Genomic DNA, 16,798 nt, shown 5'->3' with positions numbered 1-16,798 from the left:
AACTATAAACTTATTTGATAAGCTTTTAAATATTGATTCTAAAATACATTTCCTTTAATCAAATTTTACAAGCAATTTAAACATATATGGAACAAATAGTAAAATTTTAAAATCTTGACGATAAATTAGTTACCAAATTCATATCATTTTTGGGATTAAAACAACATAAAACTATCAAAATCAATCATAAACATCTTAAAAGTTACCTCATGCATGCATCGCATGTTCAAAGATCCTTCTTTTTTTTTTTTTTTAATTTGTTTCAAGCCATGCCTTGCTTTCACAAAAAGCTTTTGAAACCTAAGCTTTTGCCATTTAACGAAGCAAAACCAACAAAACCAACACTACTAGAAAAGGAATAACATTATTCATTCATGCTACCACTATAAAAACAACACCGCTAAATCCAAAATTAATCATCTTTCAGATTAATTTCCAATTGTCTCTAGTAAACAGTTCTATATATAATCGCGATGGATTCAAAGGTTGGAGGCACCCAATTGCAAAAGTTATTATCTTATGATGAATTCGAACCCATGTGCACATGGCAACGTGAGGATGGACAAGATGTACTCGTGCTCCATCTCCCAGGTATCCATCCACATATTTCTTGCTTTTTAAATACAATTAGGAACAACTGATTTTATTGATTCATATATTCTAATTATATATATGTGTTTTATATATAAGAATTCAAGAAGGATCAACTAAGAATCCAGATTAGCAATACTGGGATTTTGAAGATCACTGGAGAAAATGTTGTAGATGGTAAAAGGAGAAACCGTTTTTTGAAAGAAATTAAGGTCACAAAAGATTATGACTCAAACAACATTCATGCCAAATTCTCCCAAGGTCGTCTTCGTGTTACTATGCCCAAAAAAGTTCCAACACCCACAACCATGGAATCGCCTTCTGCAGCTGCGATGGCATTGCCTCAAGATAACCAAAACGATACTATTGCCAACACAAACGGGAAAACGTCCATCATTCCTAATATAAGAGCAAGAGTAGGCAAAGTTGTGAAATCTAAAGAGTTTTCTGCAGCAATGGTGAATGTTGGCTTTGTAGTGGTCGCGGCTTTTAGCATTTATGTTGCATATAATTACTGGACTTCATATGTACGAGTTGATGAGGATTGATTCATTCATCAAATTTCTGGAGACTAATATGTATTTGTTTGTACGATGAATTGAATCATGTGAAATAAGATGAATTATTATTATTTTAATGTATATCGGTTGAAAAGAATTATAGTAAATTGTGATCAAATTCCTCTATTTGTACTCTTTGTAATACAAATAAAAGTATCGTTTTTGTTTCACACAATGATAATCATCTACTTAACAAAAATAATTCATAACAGATAATTAGACCAATCATTTTTCCATCAAATTGTCTTTTTCCTCATATTCTTATCACAGTCAACCATTTATACTAGTTAATTTAGTAAAATTAGAAATAATGAATATGATACAAAATATTAGAGATGACAAAAACCATCGTACGCGATACTTGAACCCGAGTTGACCAAGATGGGGACAAGTAATCTCCGAACTAAAAATCAAGGAGGGAAACGGGGGACTGGTATACCAATCGGTCCAAGATCCCGACTTGATAGTTATATAATATATAAATAATAATCTAAATTTTAAATTTAGTTTTCATTAAGAAAATGATCAAACTAAACATGTTAGACTACTAAAGCTCAACTATTTATGGGCATTTAGGGACGGTTCTTAAAACCTTAGAAGATCAAAATACTCCATATATAACTTAGAAACTTTAAAGACTTCACTAAACAAACATTGATATCTCAAAACACTAGTGTAACCCAAAAAAGTTTGTCAAATTTAGATGGATCTGTCCATTCGACAACCTACAAAAAAAAACGACCAAAATGTTCTCTAGAAATCTCCAAATTACTCGTTGTTTCTTGTGATGGAAACTAGACTTCCATGTCTTTCCAACCGTTTTGTCTTTAGGTTAACAATCAATAAAAGAAAAAAGTATTATGCGAATAGAATTTTAAAAAAAGAAATGATAAATGTGTAATCATAGGCCACTATGCTAAAATCGCAACCCATGAAGCAGGGCAGAGCTAGAATTTTAGATTAGCGGGCTAAGAATGTAATAAGGAAAGTAATAATAGATTCTCTACATTGTTACTTTTACAGTTATATCTTTGATGTTTTTTGAAAATTAATATCCACTAATATTAATTACAATTAAATGCAATGTAGTTAGGGGGGACATCCACTATCCCGTTTACTAGCTCCGCCCCTACAGTCCAACATTGATTTTGATAATTATTTGGGTCATTTTTTTAAATTTTTAGATATTTCTTGACAACTATGTATTTGACTAAATTTGTTTTTTAATCATCTTTAAATTGTATTAAATTATTATAAGACTAAATTATATAAATGGATATTAAGTTTTGTCCCTATTTTGTTTTTCTTTCGATGAGGATGCTCATTGTTTCAATGTTTTTTGAGGTTGTCTCCTGACATAATTGAAAAGAATCAGGTCAATCGAAATTCATAAATATATAAGGTTCAAAGTCGGTCAAAAATAAAAATTGAACAAATATGAAATCGCAAACTCATGAGCCCACATGCGATTTTGATGGTTATAAGTTATTTATGTTATTTCCTTAACTTTTTGATTTTTCTTGACAAATAATTAAATGATTATGACTAATTTTTTTATTTTTTAAATTCCAATTATCAATGCTAAATTATATCGTTAATCTAAAAACCTGCCTCCAGGCTCCAACTACCCCCAGACCATCTTACAATTAGCCGAAGAAAACTTGAGCCTTTTAGAGGCCAGCTCTTCGCAAAGCACTCGGCTCCTCCTCGACGGCGTGACGCCAGTCAAACAGATACACCGACACCGCACGCAACCGCATCGCCACCTCTTTACTACACGATCCGGTCGATGCTTGATTCTACAAGCATTGCGACGCATATTCTCTTAATAATTAATATCACTGCGAAAAAACACCGGCGATTGGCAATTCTGCTGCCCCAAATCCAAACGCGACTCTACAGCCACCACAGCTACCACCACAGTAAGTGAAGATAAAGGAAGAAGCTATAACAAAATGAAAGCCCTAACAGAAGAAGCGGAAAAGACTGGAATCGAATCGGGGAAGACGGATTTAGCACCCGTAGGGAAAAATACGACGAAGAAGAAAGTAAAGATTGTAAAGAAGATCGTGAAGAAAAAGATTATTAGAAAGGTACCAAAACGTGTGCCAGTTGCATCATCCCATTGTAATGTCATAGAAAAAGTTGCGAGTCCTAACCCTAATGATAATTCTCCAATGGAAGCTGAATCATTTGTACCGGTGGAAATTGAAAATCCTAATCTTGTTGTTAACGACTCAACAGAAGTTGAGGATATGAAGGAGTTTGAGGTTAGTAATAAGGACAAGGACGTTCGTTTGGTTGAAAACAATGATTGTTGCAGGGTTGAAAGCCAAAGGAGTGAACTGGTATTTGCATCCCTTTTGGGTGATCAGACCCAAATTGAATTGCACGATAGTGAGCATACCATCAACAACATGGATGCAGAAGAACATGCAGGCGAGGAGGGTGTGAAGGAGCAGGAAGAGAAGGTTTTCAAAATGGATGATGGGGTTAGTGTGGACACAAAGGTAGAGGAAAATGTGAAGGAGCACACAGAGAGGAGTGAATGTGGTGATGCTAATGCTAACCTTGCAGGTGGTTTAAGTAATGGTGTCAAGGAAGAAGAGGACATGGATAAGCAGGTTGACAATAAAGAACATATTGATTTGAAACCGAGTGATGCTGTTGAGCCTGTGGAGGGAATGAAGGAGGTAGTGAATAATGGTTTAAAATCACAAGGTTCAAGCGAGAAACAAGTAATGAGTGGAGAAATGGTAGCATCCAGGTTGAATATGAAGCACAGAACAAAGGTTTTTATCCATGGTTTTGACAAGGAGACAAAGGAGGAAGATATTAGAAAAGTTTTTGAGAAGGTTGGTGAGGTTGTTGAAGTGAGGTTAATAACAAATTTTAGATCAGGGAAAAGCAGGGGCTGTGGCTTTATCAAGTATGCTTCAGCAGACCTTGCCAGATTGGCTCTGAACAAATACAACACTGTTGAGGTAACTCTACTTTGTCCACTTATTATGTTGTAGATTGTTTTTTTCCCTGTTTTCAGCATTTGTACATCAAGAAATCTAAAGGTCTGATCCATCATGTGTACCAAAATCAATGCTATTGACATGTTTGACGATTACTGTTGCATATCTTTCTCTTATATCTCCTCTACTTGGTTTACTGATAGTGGTCTTTATAACACTATTGTCAACCACTATAATATGAACAGCTGTTAGAGCCTGTAGTAATAAACTTACGCCATGCATAGTTACATGATTGATTATAGGAGTAGTTTTTCATGAGTTAAATCCTGTAATTTGTTTGATTTATCAAATAAAATAGATTCGTGGAAGACTATGTCACACAGCTGCTGTTGATGGGAGTGACACTATCTTACTCAACAACATCAACAAAAACTGGAACAATGAACATGTAAGCCATTTTTCAATCATCAACCTTGATTACATTTACTCCCCACACTTAACAAAATATTCAAATATAATTTCTCCTTCTTTCAGGTCCTCACATTATTACAAAAAATTGGCATCAAGAACATAGATGAAGTCTCAGTTGTATCCGACCCTAAAAACCCTAACCTAAACCTAGGTTTTGCCTATCTTGAACTTGAAACAAAAAGAGATGCACAAGTCGTTTACAATAAACTTCAAAACAAAAATATTTTCGGGGCCCACTCGAATATAAAAGTCACATGGGCCCACCTATCAGCTGATCCAGTCAAAGAAGAAATACATAATAACAACAACAATACTACTACTACTACTACTACTAATAATAATAATAATAATAATAATAATAATAATAATAATGATAAGAATAGTAAATCTGTATATGCTGAAAATATACCTTGTACATGGGGAGAAAAGGAAGTGAGGGACCATTTTGGAAAATTTGGTGAAATTGAAAGCATTGCACTTGCGAAAAATATCCGGTCAACTACCAGAAACGACTTTGCGTTTATTAATTACAAGAAATGTGAAGGTGCTCTTTCGTGTATCGAGGCGTTGACTTGTAAAAAGTCAACGGGTGATGATGGGTTAAAGGTTTCTCTTTCAAAGTCGATGCCAAAAGTCAAATCGATGAAGACCATCTCAGGGTCAACAGGGTCAACTGTTACGGAGGTGAAGCAAAAAACTTACCTCAGGCCACACAAGAAACCTCAAAACATGAAAATTTCAAGCATTAGCAGACATGATGAAGATGGTAGAAGAAAGGCAGAATCTTCTTCAACTACTGATGAACTTGTAAAGCTTTTGAGAGAGCAAGCATCTTGGAAGCATGGTGGACCAAGTTTGACTTTGACCCCAGGTTTTTCACTCTTTTTTAAATACCTATGACTCGTGAGTGTGACAACATGTAACATGGTATCTTTATTTTTTCAGGCATGAACACTGGTCATCATCATCATCATCCACATCAACATCAACATCAACCATCATTTGGATTTGGAGGAAAGCAACTGTTTACACAAGTGGTAATTAGTTGAATTATTTCAGAAATCAAAACACATGTAATAATCATACATATCATAGTTGATATATAAAGATGTTGTGTATTCTAATAGGAAAGCAGATCATTATATCATGATCCCCAATCAATACCATATTCATACCACCAAACTCATCTTCAAATCCCTAATGCTGCTGCTGCTGCTGCTACTACACATCCCAGGTGTGTTGCATGTTTCTTGATACACACTTTACCTTCTTCCTTTTATTTGTATATATTTGTGTTTTTAAGGGGAAAAAAATCTGAAATTTGACAAGAAATATGTTGTTCTGGTCTGATAGATTTACAAGCAGACCAACAACAGATGGTGTTGCCATGCCCATGACATCGTTCCCTCATATTGATCCACAACATGGTCGTTACACATCTGGTATGTTGTTATTTATCTCACTTGTGGCTATATATGGTTGGATTAAATTATAACCAATAAATATTTTTGCTTTACAGGATCATTTAATGGGAACCCTGTTCCTAGGTACTTCCAGGTATGATTCAGATTTTCTATTTCTGAAAACTTATTCTCAGTTCTCTTTTAATTAATTATCTTGCAATATTAAATTCCATATGTTTTTTGCAGACAAGAGACCAAACTACTTATCATGGAAGTAGTAGTGGCAGCAGCATATATCGCCAAATGCATTAGTTGTAAGTCAATTGTTTTTTTTTTTTTTTTTTTTTTTTTTTTAATGTTTCATATTTGAATTATTAACATTAAACATTTGTTCTTGTGTTTGGTTGAAGGTATTTTTTTGACCCCATATATGGATTTTAAAGTCTAAACGTCTTCTCTGCAAATCCTTATTGTCTCACATTTCTTAGTTCACTATTGTTTACAGGACTTGCTGGCTGCTAAGGTGTCTGCAGAGCCCCCATTAGTTTTTTGGTGTTGGAAATTACATTTAAGCCCTTTGTAAATTCACCCCAACTGTAAAAAAAGTGTTTATGATGTTATACTTATAAATCTGATAAAGTGATAAGTGGTTGTCAAGGTCTTGAATCATGGAAGTAATTCAATCTGTTATTATTATTATTATTATTATTATTATTATAGTTATTTATCTTAAATTAATTATTTTTTATAAACTAATATGTGCGATATTAGATAAAATTTATCAAATTTAGGGGTGTTTGGAATTGCTTATATGAAATGAATCATGTTTATTTTTGGATAAAAGTGATTATTAGCTTACGCAGTACCAAATACAATTAACGTAACCATGTATTTCCACTTAACAAACATTTAACTTACTACATGTTCACAAAAGCAAAATAGAAACAAAAAAATACACACAAAAGACTCAAAGTAAAAGACTATTCAAGAACTCAAAACATGATGCACAATAGCCAAAAATATTAATTTAGTTATGATTATAAAATATAAACCACATTCAGTTGGTAGTTCAAGTAGCAAAATTGCAGATTCTGTTTGACTTTTTGTTTTGATCATCTTCTGTTTCTCCTAGAGGAGACAACTGTCCAGCCATCTGCATCAACAGTTGGTGCTGCTGGCCTTGCTGATTCATTAAGTGTCATATCCGCCATGTTTGAAGTCGGGTCAACCCCATCTGCCATTTCCATTGACTCATCCCCTGAGCTTGAGGTTGAATCTGAATCATCTTCACCACCATTCACAACCTAATTTCAAGCCCCAAAATCATCAAAATTGTAACAAACTAAGAAGAAATTTGCTTATTGATACAACATATTGGGAAAAAGGGAAGAGGGGTGATAAGATGAACCAACATAATACCTGCATTTGATGACTAGCAGCAGCAATTTGAGGTGCAGACTGTCTCAGTCTTTCGATTGATGCAAAATTACCTTCCAAACATTCTTCATGAATGATCATTAGATTATCTGCTATCTAATCACAAAAAAGGAGATTGAAATGTTCAAAAAACATTTGATGAAATGCGAGCATACTTTGAGAAAAAGGGGTTTGCTTTACCTCTTCTATGCTACCGTCATCAATCTCGGTATTAAGAGAAAGCATAAAATCATCAAGCAAATTCTCCAATTCATCAACATATAATGCCTCTGAAAAACAGAACAATGGATGTAGAGTTATAGAAGAGATTTTGATTTTCAGTTGCCAGTTGTATGGATTCGGATGAATTTCAGTTATAATATACATCCATATAGAACCGATCTTCGTTGGAAGACTGAAGAGGCTGATTGTTAATTACCAGAAGGTCTGATTAGCCATTGATAGATATCAACAGCAAGTTGCTGAGCTTTCTGGCGAGTATCCCGTCCACCCCATTCGTTTTGTACAGCCATCTGAAGTGCACTCCATCGACCAAGAAGCAAATCGATACCTTCTCTGAGTTGATTAACAGCCTCAGCTGTAAGCTGAGCAGGCACCACCATTGTAACTTCGCCTACAAAACCCTAACCACTGTTAGCATTCCAATTCTTCTAATAAGACTTCGTGCTCATTAAATTACCAAAACCGATAGTAATTAAAGTACGAATTAGCGAAGAAAATATAACACGAAATATAGCTTGAAATCACGTAAAAACCAAACTGCCTCGACACATATACACCGATATTAGAGAACCTGGTTATCTATCGCAGAAGATTGATGCAAAGAATAGAGAGAGATTTACCGATCACAATGTTCGGAATTAGGTTTCTTCAGTATTGAGGATGGAAGCAGCGGCTGCCATGGCGTTTGTAAGCAAAGCGAAAGGGGGAAAGGAGCAGCGAGGAGGCCATTGGGCTATTTGGCCCAATCTCGTAAAAATCCGATCTAGTAAGGTTACCAAACCCGTTAATTTTGGGCCTTGTTGTCGTTAAATTATTATATTACAATGACAATGGTAACATCTGAAGGCATACCCTAGGTATGGCAAAAAAAATCCGAACCCGACGGGCAAATTCGAAACCCGATTATTTCGGGTCGGGGGTCGGGTAACGGGTCGTTATCGGGTTTGGGGCAGGTAGTGGGTTATCGTCGCACTGACCCGACCCGTCCCGATTATATATATATATATATATATATATATATATATATATATATATATATATATATATATATATATATATATGTTAATTGCACGCATTCAAAGGTAAAATACTTACTATGGACAATCTTTTTAGTTATTAACAATCCGGTGTGAATGATCATTTTTTCTGTTTTGACGTATTACACTAAAATTAAATCAAATAATTTTTAATATAACGTCGAGTTAATTTTGTTAAAGTGATTCATCATATTTTTAATTTAAAAGGGAGGCTAGAACACATATTTTTTATAAGACATCGGGATACCCTAAAACAAAATAAAGATTTCGTTATGAATTGTTGTAAACGCGATAAGATACCCGAAACCCGACGGGAAAACCCGAACCCAATGGGGCACCCCGATAAGATACCCGAAAAATATCGGGGCGGATTTGGGAAACCATGCCCCGCCCCATTGCCATTCCTAGCATACCCTCAACACTATTAGTATGGGGTTCTTTCCAATTCACCTTCTTCTTCATATTAAATCACACAAAACCCAATTTAATGTATTCAAGTGCAACCAAGGAGAGGAAATGAATTAGAAGCAAGAGAGATAGATTGCACGGTGTGACCTCTTGTGGTGCATACCACAACAGCCAATGGTCGTGTTCTGCAAGCACAACACTATGCTTAGGATGATGTGCACGGTTGTTTTCCTCCTCCCGCTCATCACCACGAGATCTTTATTGTAGGTATGCCCCATAACCTAATAAATAATCTTAGTTATTTATATAAACTGAGTACAAAATGTTGGAAATTATAAAAGAAGTTGGTTGGTTTTCTATTTCATATGTAGATAAGTGTCTTTATCCTTTAAAGACTTTAGTGGCGATTAAAGGATGGCCCAAACACACATACGCTTACCCAAGCCGTGGACGCGAGACGAGAGGTTTGCGAAACGGGGCGATGTTTGTGCGCTTCGCTACAATTAAAGATAACATTAGTCTGGTAACTACATGCTTTGGTAATAGATAGGCAATGCATCTAGAGAGATAGACTTACGTCAGATAAGCAATTGGTCGCCATCCATTACAGGTATGAATACGACCTTTCATGTCCCATTTAGAACACACTGAAATTCAAGAATTCCTCTCCTTTCCCTTTCTCTCTGCGAATTCAACAAGCAGATTGTTTTAGAATTTACAGTTCTTCTAATTTTCGAGGATTCACTATGCGTTTATCAGTTTTCCAATAGTTGTTAGAAAAAACAATAATATGTATTAAATCATGAGTTTTACGTTGGATCTTATAACTATCAATCAACTTAAAAACCTTTAAGGATAAGAGTCATTCCGTATAGCTTTCACCATTCAAGAATTCACGATTTTTGGACCGGTTTTAATTTCTGCCCCGTCCTTTAATTCGTCTAACGGGTGATCTTCTTCTATCTTTATTATAATCAATCTGAGTGCGGATGATCAAACTGATTTGTAGACAAAACTTGGTAATAATAACATTTAGTGTTTCTAAGGACCATATAATTAATCGCCAATATTAATTATTTGATCATTTGTCTTTTCCACCGAATTTTGACTCATTAACGAGGAGTTTGCAAAATTGAAAACTTCAATGGTTAGAACTACATTGGTTGGATTGACAAATAGTCGGTTCAAATCCAATGGATTTATATGTAATTGATCCAATCCAATCACCATTGCGTTTTAGATTTTGCCAACCGATCCAATTTAATTCTGCATAAAAAACCGAACCGCACCGATCCAATTGGATGTTGGATTGGATCGGATTTATTCATTAGATTTTTTTATTGGTTTAATCTATTGGTTATCTATTATCTAACCAATTCTAATATCTTTCTATCGAATACTCAAATATAACTATAATAATTAAAAAAAATTGCAATAAGTACGCTAAAAAAGATTAACTAAGTAACATTAACTTCAAGTCATAAACTTATTTTTCATTGAAAAATTAACAATATTAATTGGATTTGAATAATAATATTGAATATTTATTAGATAAAAATGATATTTAATTGGATATTTTTAGTTCAGTTATCCATTGGATTTTCAGGATGATCTAATAACCGATCCAATCAAATTGGATTTTCAAATTTCGCATCCGATCAAATTCAATTGTAATTGGATATCCAATCCAATCGGTCGGTTCGTAATTGGATCGTTTAATTGTTGCACACCCCTATCGACAAGGTCAAGTTTTCGCTTGTTGTGCTTAAGCTTGGGTATTGTTATAGACCTTGAACTGCCCCCATTACGGCTGAGCATGTCTCTGAAGACGAAAAGGAACCGGAACAAAAAGCAATTCTGGATTTGTAGAAACTAAGATATTTTTGAAGAGAACCAGAGGGCTTATGCCTTTGTCATATTCAAAATTATCTATTTAACCACCTCTATGATCTGTATGTGTCGGTCACAATTCTTATAAAGCTTGGAGCTTAAAAACAAGGCACACACAAAAGTTACTAACAAATATATTGTTTCAAGTACTTAGACTTCCAAATGCTCGGCACAAGGTCAATCTTGGAGTAGGTGCATGAGTTTCATACAGTAGTCAACAATAAGGCTACACTTTCTACCTCTTTATAGGTGTTCTTCCAACTAGGTGCAATTATTGTAAAGTTTTTATCCTCCTAGAAAGGCTTCTCCAAGATAACTCATTGGATGATCTATTAAAACATTTCCGATTTGAGGAGAAAACACACAACATGATAAGCGTGTTAAACAACAAGAAATGCTTGACCATCACGATGGTCTTTGTGTGTGTGTCAGACTACCCCCATTAGGGGTTTCTTGTGAGTGGTTCGTCAAAAAAAATATTAAAAAATTGAACATTAAGCAATCCTTAGTGAGCTAGCTGATGCAGATGCCCTTCGCTCGTCTAAGATTGGAAAGTCCAATAGTGTTCATGCCTACGTGTCCATTTTTATTAGATGAAATCAATTACTTTTTATATCAAAAGCTATATTTTGGTTAATAAATAAACTTAATTTTTAATAAAAAAAAATAAAAAAATATATATCGAAATATCTAATTTATTTTTCTCTATAAAATAAGACCAATATTTATATAGTTTTATAAATATAAAAATATAATATTAAATAGGTTGGATTGGGTTGTTAACGAGTGTTACTAATTAGATTGGGTTGAGTTGTATAATTGTTAGATGCATCAACATATTTAAGAAATGATATCCCTTTCGAACAATAAACCAATAAATTAATCAAATGTCGTTGTGAAACATCCCTCCACCCATCACTCATAATTGTGCAACCCGTATCAACCCATTGACTTCTTAACGAATCAATTATCAATGAAACTGACTTTTTTGCATCTATCAATAAATGAACCCTCAGAGCATGATAATTAGGTGCTTTGTACCCATAACCAATACTTGCTATTTTATCTACCATAAGTTGAAAAAAGGAGAGTTGCAAGCATTCATAGGTATACATGCATCATAAAACCACATTGCAATAGCTAAATCCACATCATGTATTTTTGTCTTACTTTGCATTGCAGATTTGATAGTGGGTTGGGAAGGATCATTTATACCTTTCGTAAAAAATGGATGCAAGTTTGAAGTAGATTTCCTTTTTCCCTTTTTCACAGTTGAAATTTCTGCTTCCTCCATCTCTTCATCATCCAAGATAATAACACTAGTGGTACGTTTTTCTTTTTCTTTTTGAGGAGTCTCTTTCAATTTCCCTTGCATAGTAAACCGCACTTATGGACTAACTTTTGGGCATGCTGCTACTTCACCTTTAACACCGACAAAATGTTTCTTAACCCTGTTTATTCCACCACCACCTATAACTTTTTGACAAAAGTTACATATCCATGCCTTTTTCCCCTTCTCATCAACGACTTGAGTAACATGTTCCCATGCTATATCCTTCTTTGTTCGTACATTTGATAGAACCGAAGAATGGGATTGAGCTTGAGATTGTGCTTGCAATGGTTCTTCTTCCCTTGATTCCATGTCTAACTGCATTGAAAAGTAATGTTACAATCAAAACCTTGAAACAATGATAATTAACAATAAATGAACTGTAAACTAACCAAATTTGTCACAAAACCTTGAAACAATGATAATTAACAATAAATGAACTGTAATTGATTTCACAGTCAATTGATAATTAACAATAAATAAACTAATTAACCTAATCTATCACCTGTAATTGATAATTAACAATAAATGAACTGTAATTGATAATTAACAATAAATAAACTAACAAAATAACAGGGCCTATCACACTTGGTTAACATGAAGAATGGAAGCCATAGAAGAAAATAACAGTGGCTGATTTATCAAACTTGGTTAGCAAGAAAATAACAGTCGCTGATTTGTGACAAATTTGGTTAGTAGGAAAACAACAATTGCTAATCTATCACTTGATTTCGATGTAGCAAGAAAAAAAAGTCGTTGTTGTCATAACAACAGTCGCTGATTTCATAAAAATTAACAACAACTATTCAGAAGAAAAATAGGATTTCGATGGAGAAGGAACCAACCAATTGGAGCAGCGATCACTGTAGCAGGAAAAAAAACGAAATTGTTTTGCAGGAAAAAAACTCACCTGGAGAAGAATGGAAGTCGTCGGAGAATAACCTTCGCAGTTGGAAGTCGCTGCCTTCTTTCAGTCGCCGGAGAATAGCAGCCGATGCCTTCTTTCAGTCGCCGGAATTGTAGCCGATGCCTTCTTTCGGTCGTTGCTTTCGTTTCCCAGAGAAGAGAAGAGAAGAACGGAGTTTGTTACTTTGTTTTGAGGCCTGGAGCAGCGATACCCACTTAATTATCCAAGCCCTAAAAAACGGGCCAATCCGGTTTTTTACCGGTTCAAATTACCCGGTTTAACCGCGGTTCGTGGTAAACCCGGCCGGTTCGATCCGGTCGGTATTTTTACAAAAACCCGGTCTCAATTGACCCGTCTTCTCACCCGGGTCACGGTCCAACCGATTCAACCGGCCGGGTCGACCCGGGTTTTAAAACATTGGTTGGATCGTTAATGGGGATAGTCTCATAGGTTTTTGGAAACCACAAGGTATACTCCTTAGGTCTTAAGTCACATGTTTTTGGCAACCGAGGTTGAGGTAGAGGTTCTATCACATCTTTAGTTCTTTACATTAATTCACGAAAGAAAAAGGACAGGAATGGAATCTGAGGTGGTTAAACCGGGTTTGTGATCCGGTTCTTAAATGTGGTTTTTATTTCTAGAGTTTAATCTACTGTTCTGTTTTTATTTTCTCTTTGCTTTGTACTTCTTGGTATCTTGCCATAACTTAATTCAATGAAAATTTTGCTTCCCGTTCACAAAAGCCTAGCTACAAGGCGTGCCCCATAAACCTATGTACATATAAAAAACTAAACAATAGTTGTTAAAAAACTGCCTTTTTTGTGAATAAACATTAAACAGGTCTGCCAAGTATTAAATATACAATAAATATTACATTAAATACGTAAAACCCTAAAACCAAAAAAAATAAAAATAAATAAATAACAGTTTTGGCAAATAAAAGAAAAGAGTGAAGTTACGAATATGATGATGCCCGCTATGCTATATAACTTTCGCCTGAGCACCAATCCAACCAGGCAACAGATTACGACCTCAAACTTCAAATGCCCACTAAATTTCTTTCCTTTTATAAGTATCTCTAATGCAATCGTGTTTAGCAAATACACCCGATATTCGATTTTTCTTCAACAAAACTGTTTGTTCCTCTTCCTAGAGCTAGGGTTTCAACAGTTCTAAGCACAACACCGCTCATATTGCGAAATTCAGGTACTTTTCTCAATGAATTTTTATCCTAACTCATCGCATAGAACAAATTTCTTGCATTTTAGTCGAAAACCAGTTTTTATATATATATGAGAAAACTAAGGATCCTTTCACTTATTGCTCATAATATTCTTGGTTTACCAACGACTGGTTAGGTTAAACACCTTCATTACTGTTGTTTGAAAATTGAATCGTATACGTGCATTTGATGTAACTTAAAGTTTCATTTGGTTAATTATTTGTCAGAAATCAAAACGGATAACATTTGTGTCGTGAAATCTAAGAATTACAGACCTAATTTCTCATTTGCCTCCTAAATCATATCACTCCTTGAATTCAGTTTGATTTAGAAATGGCGCATCTATACAAAAGTAGACTCCAAAACTATGCACAAAAGAAGAACATTACTTTCCCTGTGTATTCTTGTGAGATGCAAGGCCCACCCCATGCTCGTCTCTTCAAAGCACGTGTCACCTTAGATGGAGCTACATTCGAAGGACCAGAATTTTGCACCACATTGAAAGATGCAGAACATGCAGCTGCTAAAGTTGCATTCATGGCATTATCACCGGATGGAACACAAGAAGTGTGGTTTTTAAATTTTATGCTATCTCTATTTATATTTATTAGCCTTACTTCACTATTTTTAACAGTGTGTGTTTTGATCCAGGATGATTGTTTATACAAGAGTCTTTTACAAGAATTGGCTCAAAAGAAGGGTCTTCTTCTTCCTGTTTATGCCACAAATCGAACTGGCCAACCTCATATGCCATGTTTCTCCTCTACAGTCGAGATAGCAGGTTAGATCCTTACAAAAAAAAATTAGTGTAAAAAAACAAAACAAATGTTTTTTTAGTTGCTATCACATGAAAATTTGTTACTTTAGCATATTCCCTGATCTATTTATACATTACTAAGCAGGTGAATGCTATGCGGGGCAAGAAGCACGGACAAAAAAGCAAGCAGAGATGAATGCAGCAAAGGTTGCTTTTATGGCTCTTACAGAAGGTAAACAGATCTAACATGTTATAGGTGTACAAAAGTTCCTAATTTTCCATCACACAGACACACACTAGCCTTAATTGAAATTAATAATTACATGGTCTATTTTTGTTTGTGTTTTTTATCCCTAGGGGTACAAAGAACGAACAATGCAGCTGTCTTTTCTGACATCCAGATTCCAGGAGCTTCTATTTCTGGATCTTCAAGCTCACAGACAGTGACAATCGATGATAAAGAATCTACCCTCGAGCAAACCACTAATAAAATGCGGACAATTTCCATTAATGACCCTCCCACTTATCCAATTGCAAAAGAACCCGAGAAACCAAAAGGTGGTTTTCAAAATACATTTGCTTATAAGCTTCTGATAAGAAGTTTTTACCCCCCATCATATTGTTTTTTAGGATGTTATGGATTGAAGAACTTAGAAGATGGACTCTATATGGCTACAGCTCCTACAGAAGATATACAAAAGAAGCATGCAATCACCATGGCGCCAGGTGTCATCCATCGACCTCAGCCAAAAACCACTTCGAATGTTGTCGATGAAGCGAAATTGAATATCATGCGGGAAAATCTCAAAACACGAGCCAATCAAGCTCGTGAAGGTAATTTGGCAAGCTTTCTAGGGATACAGTCTGCCATGTCATGCCATGTCCTGTCGTGAACTGTGTTAATTTGTCAATGCTATATGCTTGTTTTGAGTTTTTGTAAATATGATATTATTGTATCTTATATTTTCAGGGTCAGGGTCAGGGTCAGGTTCAAATGGAAAAAGAAATCAATCTTATGTTAGGGTTGACCTTGTTAAGGATTCGGGTAGTGCAATGCCACATAAAACCAAGATTGTGATTCGAGCACATGCACAAGGCATGACGTATGAGGGTCCCATCCATGTTTCTGATGATGAGTGGGTGGCCATGAAAGTGAATGTTGAAGATGAAATGTGATTTGGGACTACTAGAGAAGGATCAAAGATGTTTGTCTAAGATCAAATTAGGGTTGTAATGTCTTCGGGTTTTTGAATCCTTATTGATCACTTTGTCTTTAGGCGTAAGTGCAGTGATATGATGAGTTAGGCAGTGATATTGTGAACCCAGGGTTAATGCTTCATATATGTATGCTATAGATTGACAATTTCCACCCATTTGCTTATGAAATAATCAATTTGGGCTGAATGAGTAAAAAAATAAAAAAAGCTAGAAAGAAAGCATGTTGAATGAAAATTTTCCACATGGATTAGAATAGAGGAAATTAGAATTTGAAGGAATTGTAATATTCACAAGTTTGGTTGATGAAAATGAACTGGGATTCGATAAAGTACTTGTTTTTTAATTTTAAATTTCAAGTATAGATAATTTTTAATCAGTTACA

At 34.9% G+C, this 16,798-nt stretch overlaps 4 protein-coding genes across 5 annotated transcripts; 3 read left to right on the top strand and 1 right to left on the bottom strand.

Annotated features, from left to right (window-relative positions):
• The first annotated feature begins 410 nt into the window (after window positions 1-410).
• LOC145069257 (uncharacterized) lies at window positions 411-1,232 on the top strand. Its single transcript, XM_079016205.1, has 2 exons — window positions 411-591; window positions 691-1,232. The coding sequence occupies exons 1-2, from the start codon at window positions 474-476 to the stop codon at window positions 1,137-1,139; spliced, it is 567 nt and encodes a 188-aa protein (XP_078872331.1). The 5' UTR covers window positions 411-473; the 3' UTR covers window positions 1,140-1,232.
• A 1,548-nt stretch (window positions 1,233-2,780) lies between these two features.
• Window positions 2,781-6,687, top strand: LOC145091520 (uncharacterized). The gene is made up of 9 exons (XM_079029262.1): window positions 2,781-4,135; window positions 4,473-4,562; window positions 4,649-5,456; window positions 5,531-5,622; window positions 5,713-5,819; window positions 5,939-6,027; window positions 6,105-6,142; window positions 6,235-6,302; window positions 6,494-6,687. The coding sequence occupies exons 1-8, from the start codon at window positions 3,107-3,109 to the stop codon at window positions 6,298-6,300; spliced, it is 2,319 nt and encodes a 772-aa protein (XP_078885388.1). The 5' UTR covers window positions 2,781-3,106; the 3' UTR covers window positions 6,301-6,302; window positions 6,494-6,687.
• Window positions 6,688-6,858: 171 nt separating this feature from the next.
• On the bottom strand, window positions 6,859-8,396 carry LOC145091532 (uncharacterized). Its single transcript, XM_079029273.1, has 5 exons — window positions 8,268-8,396; window positions 7,844-8,038; window positions 7,606-7,694; window positions 7,408-7,521; window positions 6,859-7,292 (listed from the first exon to the last, which is right to left on the bottom strand). Exons 2-5 carry the CDS (start codon window positions 8,025-8,027, stop codon window positions 7,101-7,103), a joined length of 579 nt encoding a protein of 192 aa, XP_078885399.1. The 5' UTR covers window positions 8,028-8,038; window positions 8,268-8,396; the 3' UTR covers window positions 6,859-7,100.
• Window positions 8,397-14,198: 5,802 nt separating this feature from the next.
• On the top strand, window positions 14,199-16,650 carry LOC145091502 (uncharacterized). 2 transcript variants are annotated; one of them, XM_079029253.1, is made up of 7 exons: window positions 14,199-14,425; window positions 14,669-15,008; window positions 15,093-15,222; window positions 15,344-15,430; window positions 15,556-15,756; window positions 15,829-16,032; window positions 16,169-16,650. In XM_079029253.1, the coding sequence occupies exons 2-7, from the start codon at window positions 14,775-14,777 to the stop codon at window positions 16,372-16,374; spliced, it is 1,062 nt and encodes a 353-aa protein (XP_078885379.1). In that variant the 5' UTR covers window positions 14,199-14,425; window positions 14,669-14,774; the 3' UTR covers window positions 16,375-16,650. The 2 variants fall into 2 exon arrangements, with proteins under 2 accessions (XP_078885379.1, XP_078885371.1); XM_079029245.1 differs by having other exon boundaries at window positions 14,200-14,425; window positions 14,763-15,008.
• The last annotated feature ends 148 nt before the right edge of the window (window positions 16,651-16,798 follow it).

Source organism: Lactuca serriola, chromosome 1 (genome assembly GCF_051521515.1).
Source record: "Lactuca serriola cultivar US96UC23 chromosome 1, Lser_US96UC23_V15, whole genome shotgun sequence".
In the NCBI taxonomy this organism is placed as follows: domain Eukaryota; kingdom Viridiplantae; phylum Streptophyta; class Magnoliopsida; order Asterales; family Asteraceae; genus Lactuca; species Lactuca serriola.
This window is presented reverse-complemented; position numbering and strand designations above follow the sequence as displayed.